Source organism: Acanthochromis polyacanthus, chromosome 11 (assembly GCF_021347895.1).
Source record: "Acanthochromis polyacanthus isolate Apoly-LR-REF ecotype Palm Island chromosome 11, KAUST_Apoly_ChrSc, whole genome shotgun sequence".
Classification (NCBI taxonomy): Eukaryota; Metazoa; Chordata; class Actinopteri; family Pomacentridae; genus Acanthochromis; species Acanthochromis polyacanthus.
The window spans coordinates 33,348,044-33,366,741 of record NC_067123.1 but is presented as its reverse complement, the minus strand read 5'-3'; the positions used below and the strand labels follow the sequence as shown (position 1 = coordinate 33,366,741).

The following is an 18,698-nucleotide window of genomic DNA, read 5'->3' as shown; positions in this document are numbered from 1 at the left end:
CTGGGGAAACTTATTTTAAGCTATAAATATAGCTTAAAATAAGTTTCCCCAGCTAATTTTAGGATTGCAGGATTGTCAAGCTTAGGTGTCTTAAAATAAGCCAGATATACTCAAAAAAATAGTAGTTTTTCACTCAAAAATAGATTTTTGCTTTCATGTAATCTCCTAATTTGAGATGTATTAAAATTATTTTGAGTTTTCTTTTAAAATAAACTCAAAACAAGACAATTTCAAGATTGTTTGACTTAAGATATTTAAGATGCGTTGTCTTAAAACAAGTCCCTCCATGTTGCTGAAATGACATTTGTTCAGTGAATTTATCTAAAATCAAGTGGGATGAGACATTTTGACTAAAAATAAGACAAATAGACTTGGTAAGATTTTGAATATTTGCAGTGTGAAGAGAAAGCTGAAGTCGTTTCAGCTGAATCTTTTCCCTCCGCTATCAGTCTCGCTGCTGACAGGCAGGCAGACAGGGAACCCTGGTCACGGCACAACAGGCCAACCGCTGAGATCTACCATTTCCGCTGATGTGTCTCCTGTCGCAGTCGCTCCTCTCCCACACACACATACACACACGCAAAACTACCGCACATAAACATAAATACACACCACTGGCCCCCTCTGGACAGATCAATTTCGCAGGATCACACGGCGAGCTCTGGTTCCCAGGCGCTCCTCACACGCTCCGCAGACGCAGACGATTCCTTCACACAACCTGACTCCTGACCCTCCATCATTACCCGGGTCAGAGGACCAGCCGCCCCTCAGAGCGGCAGCAGAGGAGGGGGCTGCAGTCGCTCCCAGGGCTGCAAAGACGCTGAAGGGAGGCTCGTTTTTTTTTTTTGTTCTCCGTCTTTCTCTTGCGGAGGCCAAATGTCAAACGTTAAAACATGTTTCGACTGTTCGGGCTTGTTATCGAATTAGCGAGTTAAGGTGAGTGATTAGACGTCTGTGTGCGTTGGGAGTGTGTGCGTGCACATTTGACAAATGCGTGAAACCGATGTTGTTTTTCGCCTCACATTTCCACATACCTTCATGTCAGGCCCGGAGATCACGCTGCAGCCATATCAAAGGATTGGCTCTGGGGCGATGCGAGTCAGCCCTCAGACACAAACCGTGGACTTCTGACGCTACTCGTGACTCGTGTCGCATGCCAGCAAGTTGTCTGTTCTCTAATCTCTGCTGCACTCTCATCTTATATGCTCCTATTTCATATAAAATGTCAAAACAGGGCAGGATTCGCTGTTCGCCAGGGGCACAAGGCCAGTTTGAGAGTGTGACCAGGTCAAACTCAAAGCGCATAATTGCCTCAAGCTGAGATGAAAGTTAAATAACTGCCTTTGTTCTCTATGACTTTCTCTCTCCTCTCACAGCGGCCACCCACCAGGAGTTTCAACGACTCCAGACATGAGTCACACCCGAATCCCCCCCAAAAAACCAGCCGCTCCGCTTCCCCTTCTACCTCCAGCTTAAAGTCAGACGGCGCTGATTATTATGACCAGCAGGTACTTTTTGATTTGACTTGACAGGATGCAACAAATGGGAGTCGAATACCAAAGTTCTGTGTCCCATCCACCTGTTGAATTCAGATATCAAATGTACCAGACTGAGGATTAGAGGGTCATTTAGGAGATCAGAGAGCTGTAGATGAAGGGGTGTGTTCAGGTTGTCTGAGTTTCCTCTAGGCAAAAAAAAAAAAAGAAAAAAGAAAAAAATGCAGGCATGATCTTTGAAACATATGTCCATCAACTCTGCTGTCTGGCAGGTGCCTCAGAACCTCCACGTTCAGGCTTGAGAACAACTTTTTTCCTCCCAATACTGTTACACTGACCTCACTATGCATATTGTACATGTATTTGCAATATTTCCTACTTTTTAAAGCAATTACAACTGCCTTTGTTACGATGAAAATGTGCATTGTAGTTCAGTCATATGCTATGATATTAGTGTAAATATTCAGTAGAATTTGGTTCAAATGTGTATTCATCCACGACTGAAAATAGTCCTCAGGAAATCATGTGATAATCTTCTCTGAGTAATATTTCCCAAAACTGCTGTGGCTGCCTATTTAAGAAATTACAGACTATTTCATGAATTAATATAAATGCAACTTTCATTCCTAAAAAAATCTGCTGCTCTAAAACTAAACTGCATTTTCAGTTACGGTTGAAATAAACAAATTTTGCAGCTTTAAGGTGAAGACAGAGCGGTAGAAAATAGCTTAAACTTTCAAAATAGAGTCACAAAGTCCATGTTAGAGAGTGAGATTTCACTCGCAATTTGGTTAAGGAAAATATCATGGTTTGAGTTAAAAACACGCTTTTAAAAGATGTTTGAAGCTTCTCCTCAGTGTTCTGGGTAACCGTGGTGATGAGTCAGTGCAGTGCTATATTAATTAGAAAAGTATGTGTTCCTCTTAAAAATGCAGTTTAGTTGTATAGGGACATCATTTTTGGGAGACAGGGCTCACAAGTGCAATAATATTACATTTTTCGGATATATATCTTCATTAAGACACTGAGACTGAATGGTTTCAGATCTGAGACTCCATTTATTTCACTACTTTTTGTGTCATATCTAGTTGTTTTTTTTACTTTTAGTGGCTGTACAGTATTATCTAGAAGTCTGAGCAGGTCATTACAGATCTGTTCTGTTGTATCTTTTATGCAAGTGGCAATGGTAATGATAAGGACAATTTAAGTCAATTACACAAGCTTTTGTAACCTACCAGACAGGGTTAATAATGTTCCTTTATCATGTAACTCAGATGATATCATGCTTCCCTAAATACATATTTGCTGTTGTAAGTTAGTAGCGTGTAAAGAGAACTTTGTGGATACAAGGTGGCACAGTAAGCTGGTTTAAAAACAGAGCTGACAGCTGAACTTTGAGTCAAGATTGATTGAGATTGTATTTGAATATTGAACTTGTGATAAAGGTCCCAACTTCAGACTTTGTACTGCTTTAAAAACAAAAAAGGACCTTAATTTGACAAAACTAGAAAAAAAAAACTGCTTGAATGTGAGGCAAAATGTAATCAAAAATCTGATTTCTGTCAAAAATCTTCACACAAATAATAAAAAAATCTCTCCATGACTCCCTCTGAGTTTGGGTGACGGAGACAGAAAAGGAATAAAACAGAATAGAATAGCTTAATTATCATCAAACATGGGGGCATGATGAAAATATAGGTAGCAGCCACTTGACGGTACATTAAAACAAGCTGAATTAATGACAAAAAATGATGAAATCGAATGTACATATGAAATAAAACTATGTTAACCCTCCTGTTGTCTTCATTTACCGACACCAAAAAATATTGTTTCCTTGTCTGAAAAAAATCCCAAAATTTTGCCAAAAATTTCCTCAAATTTCTGAAAGTTTGCAAAACCTTCAGGAAGAAAATTCCAATAATTCCTTAAAAATTTCCCTTAAAAGTTTTATTTTGAAAAATATTCCAAGTTTGGCAAGAAAATTCTTGTAAATATTTTCAAAAAAATGAGTAAAAATGTTTTCTAGAGTGATTACATATATATCAGTAAAGCTTCTAATGTTTTCTTTAAGAACATTCACAAAAAAATCAACCAAAATCCAACGAATTTCGCTGGATTTTGGTTGATTTTTTTGTGAATGTTCTTAAAGAAACATTTTTTTAGCATTTCTTTTTGTCCACCAAAAAATGTTCAAATGTTGAAAATGTGGACATCAGAAGTTTCACTGTGAAAATATATATATATATATATTTTTTTTCCCACATTTTCAAACCTTAAAACTGGTCAGTTTGACCTGCAGGACGACATGGGGGTTAAGAATTCCAGCATATCCAAAAGAGGCAAGATGTATGCAGCACTGTGAGGAGGTAATGAGAGCAAATAAAAACCAATAAAATGTAATAAATATGGGCGGGAGATTGCACGTTACCGGCATTATTAAAAGCGCCACTGTGCGTTATTGTTTTGAGTTCAGAAGTCTCATGGACCACGGGTAAAACCTGTTTCTCAGCCGGTTTGTCCTGCATTTTAAGGATCCGAGTCTCAAAAGGGGAGGCCCTGGAACATTTCCCATGGGGAGGTAAGACAGAGATGAGTGTCAGTGGGTCAGCTTCGACACATCCTTCACTTCCTCAATGCGTACGTGCACGGTGACTGATGTGTTGAGCATGTCACCAGAGTGGGAAAGGGGAGTAAGGCTACGAGTCAAGAGGGGTGAAGGAGAGAAGCCTGTCAGCGAAACTCACAGGACAACTAACAATGATTGACAGGGGCAAACAATGAGACCCCACCCTCCTAAAACACAATACTAGAGTGTCACACTCACACACACACAGCGCTCACCCCTGCCTCACAAACAGCCCACCCTCTCAAAGACACTCATTAACAATGTCTCCCTCTCGCTCTCACCCCCTCTGTGGCCGAGGGACAATGGTCGGGTGTCATACATGTCTGGGGCAGAATTAGCCGCTGCTTCCTCTCCCTGTCAGGGGAAACAAAGTTAGCCTTCCTCGGCTCTATTTATAAACAATAACAAGGTTCACCCTCGGCAGGGTTTCACCACAGAGCGGCTCAACGTATTGTTTGGAGCGGATGAACATCTGTCTGTGGCGAACCTGCAGACGCCGAAGCTCTTAGACGATGACTCAGGGAGGGTCACACCTTCCGCAGCTACTGGGTCCGCTTGGTTTCACTAAAGGATTTCAAGTTCTGCTTCACTTTACAAAGATGGTCAGCTTTCATTGAATGATGTGTGAACATTCATCTGGTGTTCATCTGTGTTTAAGTGAACTCAGGGTGTAGGAGGGATTTGTGCAAACAGGATTTTGTGGCATCACAGATGGAAGTCGATCCCGGTTCAGTCTGAAACTCACACAAGTTTAATGAGCTTTATTTGCATGATAACATTAATTTTGCTTTAACTCTCCTGTTGTCCTCATTTATGGGCACCAAAAAATATCGAAAAAAAAATCTAAAAATTCAGTAAAAAAATTCTCCTAATTTCTGAAAATTTACACAACCTTCAGGGAGAGTTTTATTTTAAAAATTCTTGTAAATATTTTCAAAAAATGAGTAAAAATCTTCCAAAAAAATCCTCAAAATATCTGAATTGATCACATATATCAGTAAAACTTCTAAGATTTTCTTTAAGAACATTCACAAAGATTTTTTTTGAGTGAATGTTCTTAAGAAACATTTTCAGCATTTCTTTTTTTCCACCCAAAATGTTCAAAGATTTCCCACAAATGTTGAAAATGTGGACATCAGAAGTTTCACTGTGAAAATCAATTTTTTCCCACATTTTCAAACTTTAAAACGGGTCAGTTTTGACCCACAGGACGACGCAAGAGTTAAAGAATTTATGAGTCAAAAATGTCTCTAAACTCTGCCTTGTGCTTTTTAATCAAGTCTTTCCATGACTTCTCTGCACTTCTCCTGTCACTTTGAGTCCACTATAACTCCACTGATGATATTTTAACATGTACCTTGATGTCGTTGCCGTATCCGTAAAACTAAAATGAGCGAATCAAAAGGTGAAACAACATGTCAGATAATGAACTTTATCAGGCAACGTGTCAAGAGATTGTGTTAGCGTGACAAACATTCACTTGTAAGCTCATAGGCTACCATTTATTTATATCAGATCTTATCTATTCACAGAAACTAAATGCTGGTGTATTTTCAGGTTAAAGTTGACCGCTGCTTTCAGTAACGTCACATGTTTGTTTGTTATATAATTAGAGCTCCGGTCTTTACGAAGAACGGGGTTCCAAGAAGCTCCTTTGTCAACATATAAAATAGAAAGTTAGAGTTACTGAGGTAATGGAAAAAGAGCTTTGTGTACGCTGCTATAACTAAAAGTTGTCACTTGTGCTTCTATTTGAGAGAGACGCTGAACTTTCTTTATATTGCGATAGATTCAAACGACCAGCAAAGTGGTTTTTTGTGTTTTATGGACTGCGTTTCTCCACGACATAAGTGACACAGTTTGAATTTTGTACCCTACTGTAACAACAGAATCAAAGTATTTCTATCCAATTATTTTCTATTCTCAAACTAAAACTCTAGCAACAAAAATATTAAGGCTTTAATTTCTGAAGCATTTGGGTTGAGGTAATTTATATCTCCTCAAGCAATACAAGTCAAGACAGACACGTAATAAACCAATAATCCCAGCAGAAGAATTACTCCTCTGTTTCCTGTCAAAAGATTTCGCAAGAAAATGTTTTGGGTTCATAATAAGAAGATCTAAAGTGCAGAGGCAGATTAGATCAGGAACCTAAATAAAACAGCAGCTTTATCCTTTAATATCAGTCATCAGCTGAGTCACCGAGGATCTGATTCATTTGGCCAACGAGAAGGAAGCAGAGAGCAGGATTAAAATATACTTTACCTGCTGATTCATCTCAATATTCTTCAGTTTAACCTCATTCTGCCATTTTGAAGCAGCACAATATACTTGTGCTCCACTGAACAGAATCAACCCGATTAACAGATGAGTCAAATTATAATTGAGGGACTTTTGAAGTCCATGGGATATATCTTGCATATATTTTTATTAAAAGTAAAAAAAAAATTATGTTCATTATGATCATGTCTTTACAAATTCCATAATTATTTATTATGAAAACAATCACTTAATAATAAAAAATGCCTGAAAATGTCAACTAAAAAAATCGTCCAGATTTGATAACAACCACTTTCTAATGAGCTAAACAATAAAAAAAAAAGAGCTTTCTCAAAAATTGTTTTGATTGTGTTCTTTTTTATTAAGTTGAGATAATCATCATCTGTGTCCAAAAATCAATTTTAACTAAGTTCCCCATTACAAAAACACCTCTCAGGAAGTGTGTTGATTCCAGATCACATGACCTGCTCCACGTGATGTCATTTCCTCTCGAAGAAAAAACTGGCAAGACACCAAGGTTTTCTGAGTTATTTAATATGAGGTAGTGTGTGAGTCAAGTGTGGATTTATGGCATGTCAACAGGTTTACTACAATATCTTTATAAATGACTTTCAGTTTCACTCAAATGTATTTATATTTAGAAGAATCTTTCTGTAAAAATGCCATGTGGTGTTTGGTCATAGGCGGCCATGTTGATTTTAGGACTTGAAAACAGTAAAAATGTCAACCCTGACAAAAAAGTCCCCCAATTATATACTGACCCAGATGATATTTTGGACTTTTATGTGACTTTTATGAAGAAAACAGCTCTTGGTCGATGACATGACAAACACAGCTCACCTGTGATTTATTAGAAAAGTGACCCCACAATCTGAACATCAGGAAAGCTTTAGCATGTTAGCAGCTTTGCATGACTTTGTTTTGTTAAGGAGTAACTGAGAGTTCCTGGACGTGATATCAACATCATTCATCAAAGTCAATCTGTCAGCGCTGCAGCTCTGCTTGATTTACACTCCCCAAAGTCACGTAGAGCTCCACAATCTCTCTGCAGGAAATCACATCCAAACAAACCGCTACGACTAAACACCTGATGACATGCTGACCGTTCTGTAAATATGTACGGCTGAAGTAATCGCTCCTAATGCAGAAAATATGGACCGCGTACGACACCAATGTCAATCTGTCGGTGAAATACGCCTTTAAAAGAGCTTCAAAGCCTGGATGTGCACACACTCACACTCCAGACATTTCCTTCTGGTTAGGAGCGTCTAGACTCGATTTATGTCTGCACTGATGGCATGTAATTGCTGCAAAAATGCACTTGTGGCTCAGTTATATTTCTTTTTTTTGATTGTACAGTGCAAGAGGGCAGAGGATGTGGAAATTCAGGAGGACATAACATTAAAATTTTGAATTAATGCCTCCCATTTGAACATGGCTATCAATATGCTGGATTTGGCAGCTTGAGAGACAAAAAATAACCTTAAGGAGCTCAATACTGGAAAGCCGAGCGATTCAAGAAAACAAGACAGGAGGAAAATATGTGAAAACAGGAAATTAGACATGAAAGGAATGAATCCGAGACGGGAGGAGTGACATGAGGTGAACCGTCGCTGAGTTTTGGCTCCTCGAGTTTTGAGATTCGATTTGGTGGCCTGATTTGAAGCGAGAGAAAAGGAGGGGCAGGAGAGGGAGGATAAGGGGGAGGCGGCGGGGTGGGGTGGGGGGGGCGATGATGTGGCGTTGCAGGCCCTCACCTTCAAAGGGCGGCCCCTGAAAGGCCGTACTAATCACAACATGTGATGAGACCGGTAGAACAAAGACAGCCGGGGCAGAAAATAACAGCGTGGGAACTCTGGGTGAACTTGAAATACAACAAGAGGGCTCACCCCCACCCACCCACTCCTCCTCCCCCTTTAGTCTCTCTCTCTCTCTCTCTCTCTCTCTCTCTCTCTGTCTCACACACACACACGCACACACACACACACACACACACACAGAGTCAGAAACTAACGTGGAAGCACACCTGTGTTTATTGTGACAAAAGCCTCAGGTTGCATGTACCGGGACATGTGTGAACGAAACTCCCCACACACTCCCAACACACAAACAACGTTGGAGTGCATCTGTGTGTCTGTCCTGCTAGAAGCGTAGCCTTGTGCGACAACAATAAGATGAAAACAGCCCTAAGTGCTTCCTCTCATTCATATAAACCAAACAAGGCAGCCTCCTCTCGCTGTGATGACCACTACGCCTCTGGGCTCCCACTGATAAGGATCGACCTATAGCTGCATGTGTGTGCAGAAGTCAGCGACGCCTCAGTGTTTAGTGTTTTTCTGTTGATCTTTATCAGCCCGAGATTCACTCAGAGGCCGAATGATGCACTTTGTAATAGATCACAGTACAGTTTTCATGTGTGTTGGATCCAGGTTTTATGTTTCCTCTTCACAGAGTGCATATTTCCTCGCCTCATTCATAACATTGTTTCATTTGTTGTTGCCTTGTGCACACATTTCTCAGAAGGTATTATCTTTTAAAAATGGCCTTCGCTGACATATTGAAACATAGTTTTTCTTTTCAGGAGCTTTGTGTACGCTGGGATGAAATGTCAGAGTGCTGCCAGTAACAGCTGGTTTCACTGCGGGTTGGAGACAATGCAGAGGGTGCTGACAAGTCTTTGAAACTAAGAGATTTGTGGTTGTTATTGTCAATTTATCTGGTTGTTATTAGATTTCTAAATCACTTTAATTAAATGACATATTCATTAAAGTTCAGCTTGGATCAAGATCTTGAAGGTTCGTCTGTGCGTCAGACATGGGAATTAAAGTTGTAATATGCAAGAAGAAATATGGAAAGTTCTGTTTGTCTGCAGGAAAAAAGATCAAAAACATACAAGTCAAAATGAACCCCATCTTTGTTGGATCAATTTAAAGCAGCACTTTAATGACCCCTTCAAGTACATTTTTATTTTTACCTTAATACATTTATGTGGTGCTTTTTATGTTATTTTAAGACAACTTCCAACTTGAAGCTGAATTAACATTCTTTAAAGCAAAGATTCAAATATCCCAAGTTTTTTATGTAACAAACCTAAAAAGCCAAACCCGACAACTTGCAAGATAATGCTTTCTGTATTAAACTTCGTGTCGTCCTGCGGGTCAAATTGATCCGTTTAAAAGCTTGAAAATGTGGAGAAAAAAACTGTCTTGACAGTGAAACTTCTGATGTCCACATTTTCAACATTTTTTGGAAATCTTTGAACATTTTTTGGTGGAGAAAAAAGAAAAGTTAAAAAAAAAAGTTTCTAGACTAAGATTTTTACTCATTTTTTGAAAATATTTACAAGAAATTTCTAGTCGAATTAGGGGGATTTTAACATTTTTTAAGGGAAACTTTTAAGGAATTTTTTGGAATTTTCTTCCTTTTAATTAAAAAAATTCAGACAAGGACACAATATTTTTTGGTACCTGTAAATGAAGACAACAGGAGGGTTAATATTCCTCAATGTCTGGACTGAACATGCAGAATGTGGCTGAATTACTCCAATATATCTTTCTGATGCATGTTAACAGAGTCATAGGTGAGCTGGTGTGCTTGAGATGCAGCGAGGTGGATGCAGAGAGAGGCAGGGACTCAGTAAGGGATTATTTTCATGTAAAAATCTCTAAATATGTAACCTTGGCACATTAAGTTCAGATTTCAAGAGGTAAATCAATGGCCAGGGAGGTACTGTAATGCTTCAGGTGAGCATCAAAGTGGACCTAATTTGAACTACTTGTTGGTGGATAAATGTTTTATACATTTACAAAAATTATTCTTTACCAAATCTCACAAGTTGACCTTACTGGGCATGAAATAGTGTTGTAAAAAGTAGCTATAGTATTCATCTCAAATGAAGAAGAAGTAAAAAGTAAACCCAGGAGATTGAGCAAAAAACAGCTCGACTTCTCTTTGAAACATCTTTGAAAAACCTAAAAAAAAAAAAAAACCAAACAAACAAAAAACAAGTCCAGTAGCCTTTTTCTGAAGCTTTTAGGACTACTGTGACCTGGATGACGGAGAATCTAAATAATGAAGTAAAGTGTATGCAGAAAAGACCAAAATTTACCAAACCAGGTGACTGTGTTTTTTTGCAGTTGCAGTCTACCCAATAATTGCTGCAATAAAATCACAATCTTCTCAGTGTTGATGATCAATGGTTAAAGTTGCGTAACAGCCCATCTTATCTGATGTTTCTATTCTCTCAACTGACAGCTCTTATTTAGATCCAGTCCCTGCAGGAGACGTTGGGACTGAAGAGCTCCACATGCAGTAACATGAGTCCTGCGTGTATACAAACACACAGCAGCAGCTCTGTCATATTATTTGGGGAGTGTGACCATTATAGGAGCCACCAGTCGTGCGGTGGTGATGATGTGGAGACTCCAGGGAGAAGAGGGACTGGGACTACATTGTGGACTCTCTCTCTATTCTTTTTTTTAAGTCCTTGAAGTGCCCACAGAGTCTTTACCGTGCATGAGGTCTCTCTGTGGGGTAAGATTAGACGTGGTGGCTTCCTCTGGTTGCGGCGGTGCTGCCTGTCTCTCCTCCTTCGGGCTGAGTTAGTATTGGATTACAGGTTCACACGCTCGCTCGCAGACCGCCCGTCGCCCCGACCAATTGCTCCATTCATTCCAGCGCCGGAGACGGCCGCCGGCCTCTGATTGGTTATCAGCGCCGGTTAGGGAACTTTCCCACGGCCAGCGCGTGCTGACAGCCGGCCAGCCACTCCTCATCACCACCGGGGGACACACAGGGGGGAGGAGGAGGGTGAGGAGGGTGAGGAGGAGGTGTGGGGGGAGACAGTCACGGACCGAAAGTCCATTGGACCGCTGTCAAAAGTCTCTCCAAAGATCCTCTATGTAAGGGAAGATCCATCACTACGCATTTCTGGTGGCACAAAAACCTCAACATCCATCCATCCATCCTCTATATACCGCTTTATCCTCACTAGGGTCGCGGGGGGTGCTGGAGCCTATCTCAGCTGACTCAGGCGAAGGCAGGGGACACCCTGGACAGGTCGCCAGTCTGTCACAGGGCTACATATACAAACAATCACACTCTCATTCACACCTACGGGCAATTTAGAGTAACCAGTTAAACTCAGCATATTTTTGGACTGTAGGAGGAAGCCGGAGTACCCGGAGAAAACCCACGCATGCACAGGGAGAACATGCAAACTCCATGCAGAAAGACCCCGGGAAGGGCGGGACGCAAACCAGGGATCTTTTCACTGCAAGGCGAAAGTGCTAACCACTACTCCACTGTGCAGCCCAGCTACTGAATATCAGGAAAGTAATTTGAGAATCAGTGTTCCATTCCCATCTTTGTTATATTATTACAAAACAAGACGAGATAAACAAAGTTTTTAAAAGGTATGGAGGAATCAACCCTCAAAAATTTTACATTTTGTCCTGATCAATGTTTAAATCCCCACAAACCATGCATAAAACCACTCAAAAATGGGTAGATATGTTCTAGTCCAATAAAACTTAAGCATTTCTTTTCTAAATCAATTGACATTTTACATACCGGTATATCATATGTATCTTTGTGTGTATTTGTAATGTCCTTTAATTGTGACCTACTGTGGTATGTTTCATTGTTATGTTTTTTTTTTTCCTGTGTCGGGACTGCTAATGTAAGTTAGCATTGTTACTATAATCCGGCATATTTATGTCTATTGCTGTCAAAATATATGTTCATTAATGTGCACTGTCCCTATCAAATAAATAAATATATATTGGAATTACTGTTAATATGATATTATTTCCACCCTAATATTCTGTGTTGTCCTATTGTTTACTCCTTTATTGAATTTCTATGCTGCTGTAGCAACTTAATTTCCCTCTATAGGATTAGTAAAGTGGGCTCCACAGTGGTTTGATGGTTGGTACTGTCGCCTTGTAGTTAGAAGGTCCCCAGTTAGTCTGACTTACTATCCAAGAGGCACCAGAGTTCAAAATTGTGTTGACAAAAGTTTGACTCAACAACAATTTTATTGCGTTTTTTTTTTGGTACTAAAAGTCAAACAAAGAAAATAACTGAAGTGTGAATATGTAATTTCATGAAAACATAATTTGTGGAAGATCGTCTGATGCAATCAAAAACTAAGAACAAGTATTCGGTGCCATTAGATCGTTTAATGCCAGCATAAACTATCCCAGAACTTCAACATAGTTTCTGGACACACAAACAACTGATAATGGTGGGCCAAAAATAATAAAATGAGGGTGTCAAATCTCTGTTATTCATGTAGCAACATCTAAGACAGGATAAGATAACATAATAAAACATAACATAAGATAACATAAGATTAGTTCAACTTTATTCATCCCAGAGGAAATAGTTTAACTATCTAAACAACTAAACAGTCATTTGGCTATGGTGTTATGAAAGATATACATGGAAACTTAACACATCTGAGGATTTCCTGGAATGCCTATGACCAAACGTTTTTATTTCTATTTCTGTGTTTGATGTTGTCACAGAAAGATTCCTGAGGTCAGATCTGACATTCAAGAGCATTTTCAAACCACTGTCACGGCACCGAAACCGCCTCAGAGTGGGACGTCTTTCCATTTCCTCCCCTCTCTGATCTGTCAAAGCGCACCAGGATGCGCTTGGGCCAACTGCGCTGTCAGTCGAACCCGACCCCGCTCTGTGATTGGTCGGTTCGCCTGTGGGCCCCGCCCTCGCTGGCCAGCAGCAGCGTTGAAATGACACCGTGGGAAAGCCGAGCGCTTCAAACGGAGACGCTCCGGGCGAACCTGGACAGAAGCACGTCTGGCAGACTCGAAGTGACACACTGAAGGAACTACCGTGGACGAGACAACATGAAAAGGAATCACGACTTTAGCTCCTCGGACAGCGAGCTGGATGAGACTATCGAGGTGGAGAAGGAGAGCGCGGATGAGAATGGGTAAGTTAAAGGTTTTGAGCTGTATTCCTCACAGCAAAGTCCGTAAAAGTAGCTTCACCTCTTGACTGAACCTCTGCACCTCTTTCCAGGAACATGAGCTCTCCTCTGGGCTCCTTGTCTCCCACCACATCCACTCAGGTGCAGGCGAGGAAAAGACGCAGAGGGGTGAGTAAACCTGTGTTTATGGCCCAATATACCACCAAATAATTTCACATTCAACAAAACGCAATCTAACATCTCATCAAATCGGTTTTATTTCCTCAGATTATTGAGAAACGGCGCCGAGACAGAATCAACAACAGCCTCAGTGAGCTCCGCAGACTGGTTCCCAGCGCCTACGAGAAACAGGTGGGCATTAAAATACCCTAATGTGAAACCATATTTGAACTGTTTTGTATTATTTACATCTAACTGATTCGATTTGTTCTGAAGGGTTCAGCCAAACTGGAGAAAGCAGAAATTTTGCAGATGACTGTCGACCATCTGAAGATGCTTCATGCTGCTGGAGGCAAAGGTTAGTTCCATGAATCTTACAAATAAAAACCCACATCTGAACAATTAAATCTGTCTGTTAAATGCTTGATTCATGACAGAGCTCCTGTAACTGTTGTGTCATGTGTAGTTAAATGTGTTGCTCTTATTTGTATTGTTCTAGTTTATGTCTTTACTCCTCATCTTTTAACTTATGTTTAGTACTTTTCTGATTACTGCATACAGAGAATGAGAATTCACTGTCGTCAGATTCCTTGTTTGCATGTACAAACTCGGTAAAGTTGATGCTTGAATTTCCCTCAGGATTAATAAAGTATCTATCTATCTATCTATCTATCTATCTATCTATCTATCTATCTATCTATCTATCTATCTATCTATCTATCTACCTGAATCCTTCTAACCTGCTGTCTCTCCTCCATCCTCAGGCTACTTTGACGCCCACGCCCTGGCGATGGACTACCGTGGTTTGGGTTTCAGGGAGTGCCTGGCCGAGACCGCCCGCTACCTGAGCATAATCGAGGGCCTGGACAGCACCGACCCCCTGCGCATCCGCCTGGTCTCCCACCTCAACAACTACGCCAGCCAGCGGGAGGCCCACTCCGGCCTCGGCCACCTGGCCTGGGGCTCCGCTTTCGGATCCCCTCCGGCCCACCTGACTCACCCCCTCCTCCTGCAGCACCAGCAGGCCGCCCCGCTGGCCCCTCTCCCCCGCAGCACCACCAGCAGCCCGCAAACTCCCCTGTCGTCCACCTCATCCCCCTCCTCCTCTTCCTCCTCCGCTTCCTCCTCCTCGTCTTCCTCGTCCTCCCTGGTGGCAGAGACTAGGCGCAGTGGCAGCGTCACCCCCCACTCGGATCAGGGTCCCATCCGGGTTCCCTCCTCCACCACCGCCGCTCCCACCACCGTCCTGCACCCGGCCCTGGTCCCCTCGTCGGCGTCCAAGCTCTCCCCCCCTCTCCTCTCCTCTCTCTCGGCCTTCCCCTTCGCCTTCAGCACCTTCCCCCTGATCTCCCCCGCCACCGCCATCAGCCCCCCAGCCCAGACCTCCAGTGTGGGGAAACCCTACAGACCCTGGGGGATGGAGATAGGAGCCTTCTGACTGAAATGACTCTCTGCATATAGAGCTGGACTCAAGGACAAGACTTTATTTTCCCTGCTAAGAAAGCGCTATTTTTTCTATGATGATGATGATGATGATGACATCCCACAGAGGATATACCTAGTTATAAGTTTTTTATTGTGTTGGTGTTGTTGTTTTTATTTGTATAGAAGAAGACAAAAATAAATCAGTAAGAAGACGAGGGAGACCACGACTGAAAAAGCAACCAGAGTGATTTATTGTGTTGATTGATCTCAGCCCTTTAGAAGTTTCGCCCACTGTAGTCGGCCGATTGGGGATGGCTTTTCCAGATGGTCAAGCAGTCGCTGCCTGTCAAGTTCCAGGGCGAAAGTGTCCCCCCGCTTCCTTTCCCTTTGTTATCCTGAGGTGCAACGCTAAGTGTTGGTGCCCTGGTTACAGAGGGGGGCCATGGGGTTGAGAGTCACCCCCTTTTTACAGCATTTTATGGGGTGGAATAACTGAAACCAGGTGTTTGTTTGACTAAATACTGGGAACAGAAGTTAGCTACCAGCTCGGTCAAAATAACCTTAACCATGATTTACCCACAAGCTCTAAATGTTCCTATGGTGCTCTATTGTTTAAGTAAATTCTTTCCTTAACAATCCAGGCTTCACGTGTTTTTACCAGCTTTTGCCACACGTTTTCCCCTCCTAATGTGAATGATGTTAGGCTGATTCTTTTTATCACCTCGTTTCTGAGTTATTTCCTTGTATTTGTTCCACGCAGCAGCATTATCAGTCAAAACAGTAGCAGCAAAACACGGCAATGCAATTCAAATCTGTGCATTCATCTCTACATCATCATTCCAGGCTGTTGCTTTTGGGCCGCCGAGCAAACCTCACTGTCAGTTTGTATATTTTACAGTTGTACAAAGCACAAACAAGCACTGACAAATCAGATTTCTCCACTTTTTTTCTTTCAAAGTTGTTGCTGTTGTGGTAATAATGACAACTTCCCTGCAATAAAAACGAGCTCTGATGAATTGCCTGCGGTTTTATCGGCGTGTTTGTTCAAGTGTGCGCGGCGTGAATGTGTTTTTGTGTTCAGTGTGTGTGTTTGCTTGTTGATGCCTGCAGTTGTTTGTGTGTGTGTTTGTGTGTGGCGACGCCTGGTATCAGATGAGGCTGCTTGTTTCTCTCAGCAGCCCTCTGTGTGTGCACAGGAAACCATTAACAAGGAGGGGATATCCTGGACAATAGCAGCCTGCCCGGCCCCATGCGCTCCGTGGGAACTGGAGGAGGGAAGAAGGAGGGAGGGAAGGTTGGAAGAGGATGAAGAAGGAGAGGAAGGAGAGATAGAGCATAAAGCAGAGGATGGGAGGAAAAAGGGAATAGAAAGAAATGGGGCGAGGGCATCAAAGGAGAGAGAGCAGGAGAGGAACTGTGAGAAAGGAAGTGTGCGGCAGAGAGTTTTGTCTCTTTGCCATCGTTTCAGGCTGCACCAGCTGCACCTTCTGTTCTCAGCTCCGACACACCGGACCGAATGTTTGCCAACACAACCCAGACTCTCTCATTTCTTTCTCCAAAATCTGTCCTCCTCTTTTGATCTCTTCCTGCTCTGCTGTGGGTGATGCAGAGCCTCATAGTGATGTAAGCTTCACTGCAGCTGAAACCACAAGGTCAGTTAGAGGGAGCCAAAGAGTGTATAGACACTCAATGGAGGGAGAATGGCTTGTCTTTTGTCTCCCCCATCTGGTCAAAAGTGGTTCTTCATCTGTGGAGGATATGAAGCAGAGAAACGCATGATGACCGAAGGGCCAGCGTTGATGTTACAATATTAGTGCAAATGCATTTAAGCAAAATCTTCTGTAATGTTAAGAAATAGTTGAAATTATAGCTATTAATGTGTTATATTATATTGTATATAGTCCTACACTACCAGTCAAAAGTTTGGACACTCCTTCTCGTTTAATGTTTTCTTTATTTTCATGATTATTTACGTGGTAGATTCTCACTGAAAGAACTATGAATGAACACATATTTAATTATGTAGTAAACAAAAAAGTCTGAAATAAGTCAAAACGTGTTTTATATTTTAGATTCTTCAAAATAGCCACCCTTTGCCTTTGTAACCCAGGTAGATAACCTCAGGTTATTAATAATGTATTTTTAGCCAGTATTTTGAGTTAGTGCCTTAATTTGCCTTTTCTCTCAGGAGAATTAGTACCCGAAATTGTCCGCAAGGTGGTAGTAGAAGGCCATTATTGTTTCTAAGATTGAATTTGATAGGTTTGTTTAGTGCGCGATAAAGTGCGAGGGGTGACCATCTTACCGAAATACGCCATCTTTTCTTTCTGTGACCTGCACCCAGTCCTCCTGTCTGGATGCTTCCCTGGAGCTAGAGCTGGCTTTACTTAGAAAACACACCATAAAAGTGGTATTTTGATGCTAAAGTTGACAGCAGAAGTTACGGAAGTAGACAAGAATCACCAGACATCTTTGAACCACGTAGAAATCGAAATCGTGAGTAATAGGTGTTCTTTGAGGTTTACCGTAGCATACTAACGCTAGCAAAGTGAAGCTAAAAACAGAAAACACGAGCCCCGTAGTCTGTCTTAAAAAACAGTACGGATAACTTTAATATGAATTACATGGTTTTCCATCAATATTTGTTAACTGTTTAATGTGTTTACTGAGTTGTATGTGGTTACTACTTAAGTAATTCACTGTGTAAAACAAAGGACTGCCACTCCGCTGACTACTTAGATGCTGCAGATGTCCAAATGCTGGAGTACGTTTTATGAAGCCAGACTGTGAGTTACTGAGTCCCAGTAATGTGTTAAAATGTAAAAATGTGTTGCATTGTCGACTGTAGGCTGAGGGAAGTTTTTTTTTTTTAAATTCAAAAGGTTATATTGTTCATCTATGTTTATGGAGAAGTTGTATTGTTATGTGTACATCCTGTTATGAGCCAAGAAAGGACTGGCAGAATGGCAACTTTATTAAAGTAAATGTATTGGCCACTTATTATGGACATGTATGAGTAATTGCCCGTGTAGGCAGTTTTGTTTTTTTGAGGATTCTATTCAGTGGGAATTTGATCTTCATCCATCTGCCGCTGTGTGTTGGTAAATGGTTGTATTTATATAGCGCTTTTATCCAAAGCGCTTTACATGATATGTCACATTTACCCATTCGCACACTGATGGCGGAAGCTGCCATGCAAGGCGCTAACCACGACCCATCAGGGGTTAGGTGCTTGCTCAGGGACACCTCAACATGAGCACGACAGGCCGAGGATCGAACCGGCAACCTTCCAGTTATAAGACGGCCACTCTACCCACTGACCCATAATCACATAATCAACACCCTTGTGTTGATGTCCATCCATGTCTATATCTCCATCTCCACCACGCTGGGATCGTCCATCACCTTGGACCGTCTCGTCGGACATTCATTATAAGGGGGCGGTAGGATTTTTCTGAGTGCACTTGACATTTTTTTGTTTTTATTTTGATGCCCAGGGGTTTGGGTTTGATTTGCCTGGCCGGCCAATCCTGGATGAAAAAATACATTCTCATCTTTGGAACTGTTGGTGAACTGGATTGTGATTATTGTGAACTGTCAATGGATACGATGTTTTGGTTGCTTCAACATTCTTGAGCTAAACTATATGTAGGTTCAATATTTTTTTTTCCTAAAAATTGACAGTCTGTTGTCATTGTGTGTTTTTGGGGTGAGTGCATTCTTATCAAAATTCCTTCCCAAACCTGAATTGCAC

General features: G+C 41.4%; 1 protein-coding gene across 1 annotated transcript; it reads left to right on the top strand.

Annotated features, from left to right (window-relative positions):
- Positions 1 to 13,139: 13,139 nt before the first annotated feature.
- hey1 (hes-related family bHLH transcription factor with YRPW motif 1) lies at positions 13,140 to 15,960 on the top strand. The gene is made up of 5 exons (XM_022202324.2): positions 13,140 to 13,363; positions 13,453 to 13,528; positions 13,628 to 13,711; positions 13,796 to 13,877; positions 14,284 to 15,960. The coding sequence occupies exons 1-5, from the start codon at positions 13,278 to 13,280 to the stop codon at positions 14,955 to 14,957; spliced, it is 1,002 nt and encodes a 333-aa protein (XP_022058016.1). The 5' UTR covers positions 13,140 to 13,277; the 3' UTR covers positions 14,958 to 15,960.
- The last annotated feature ends 2,738 nt before the right edge of the window (positions 15,961 to 18,698 follow it).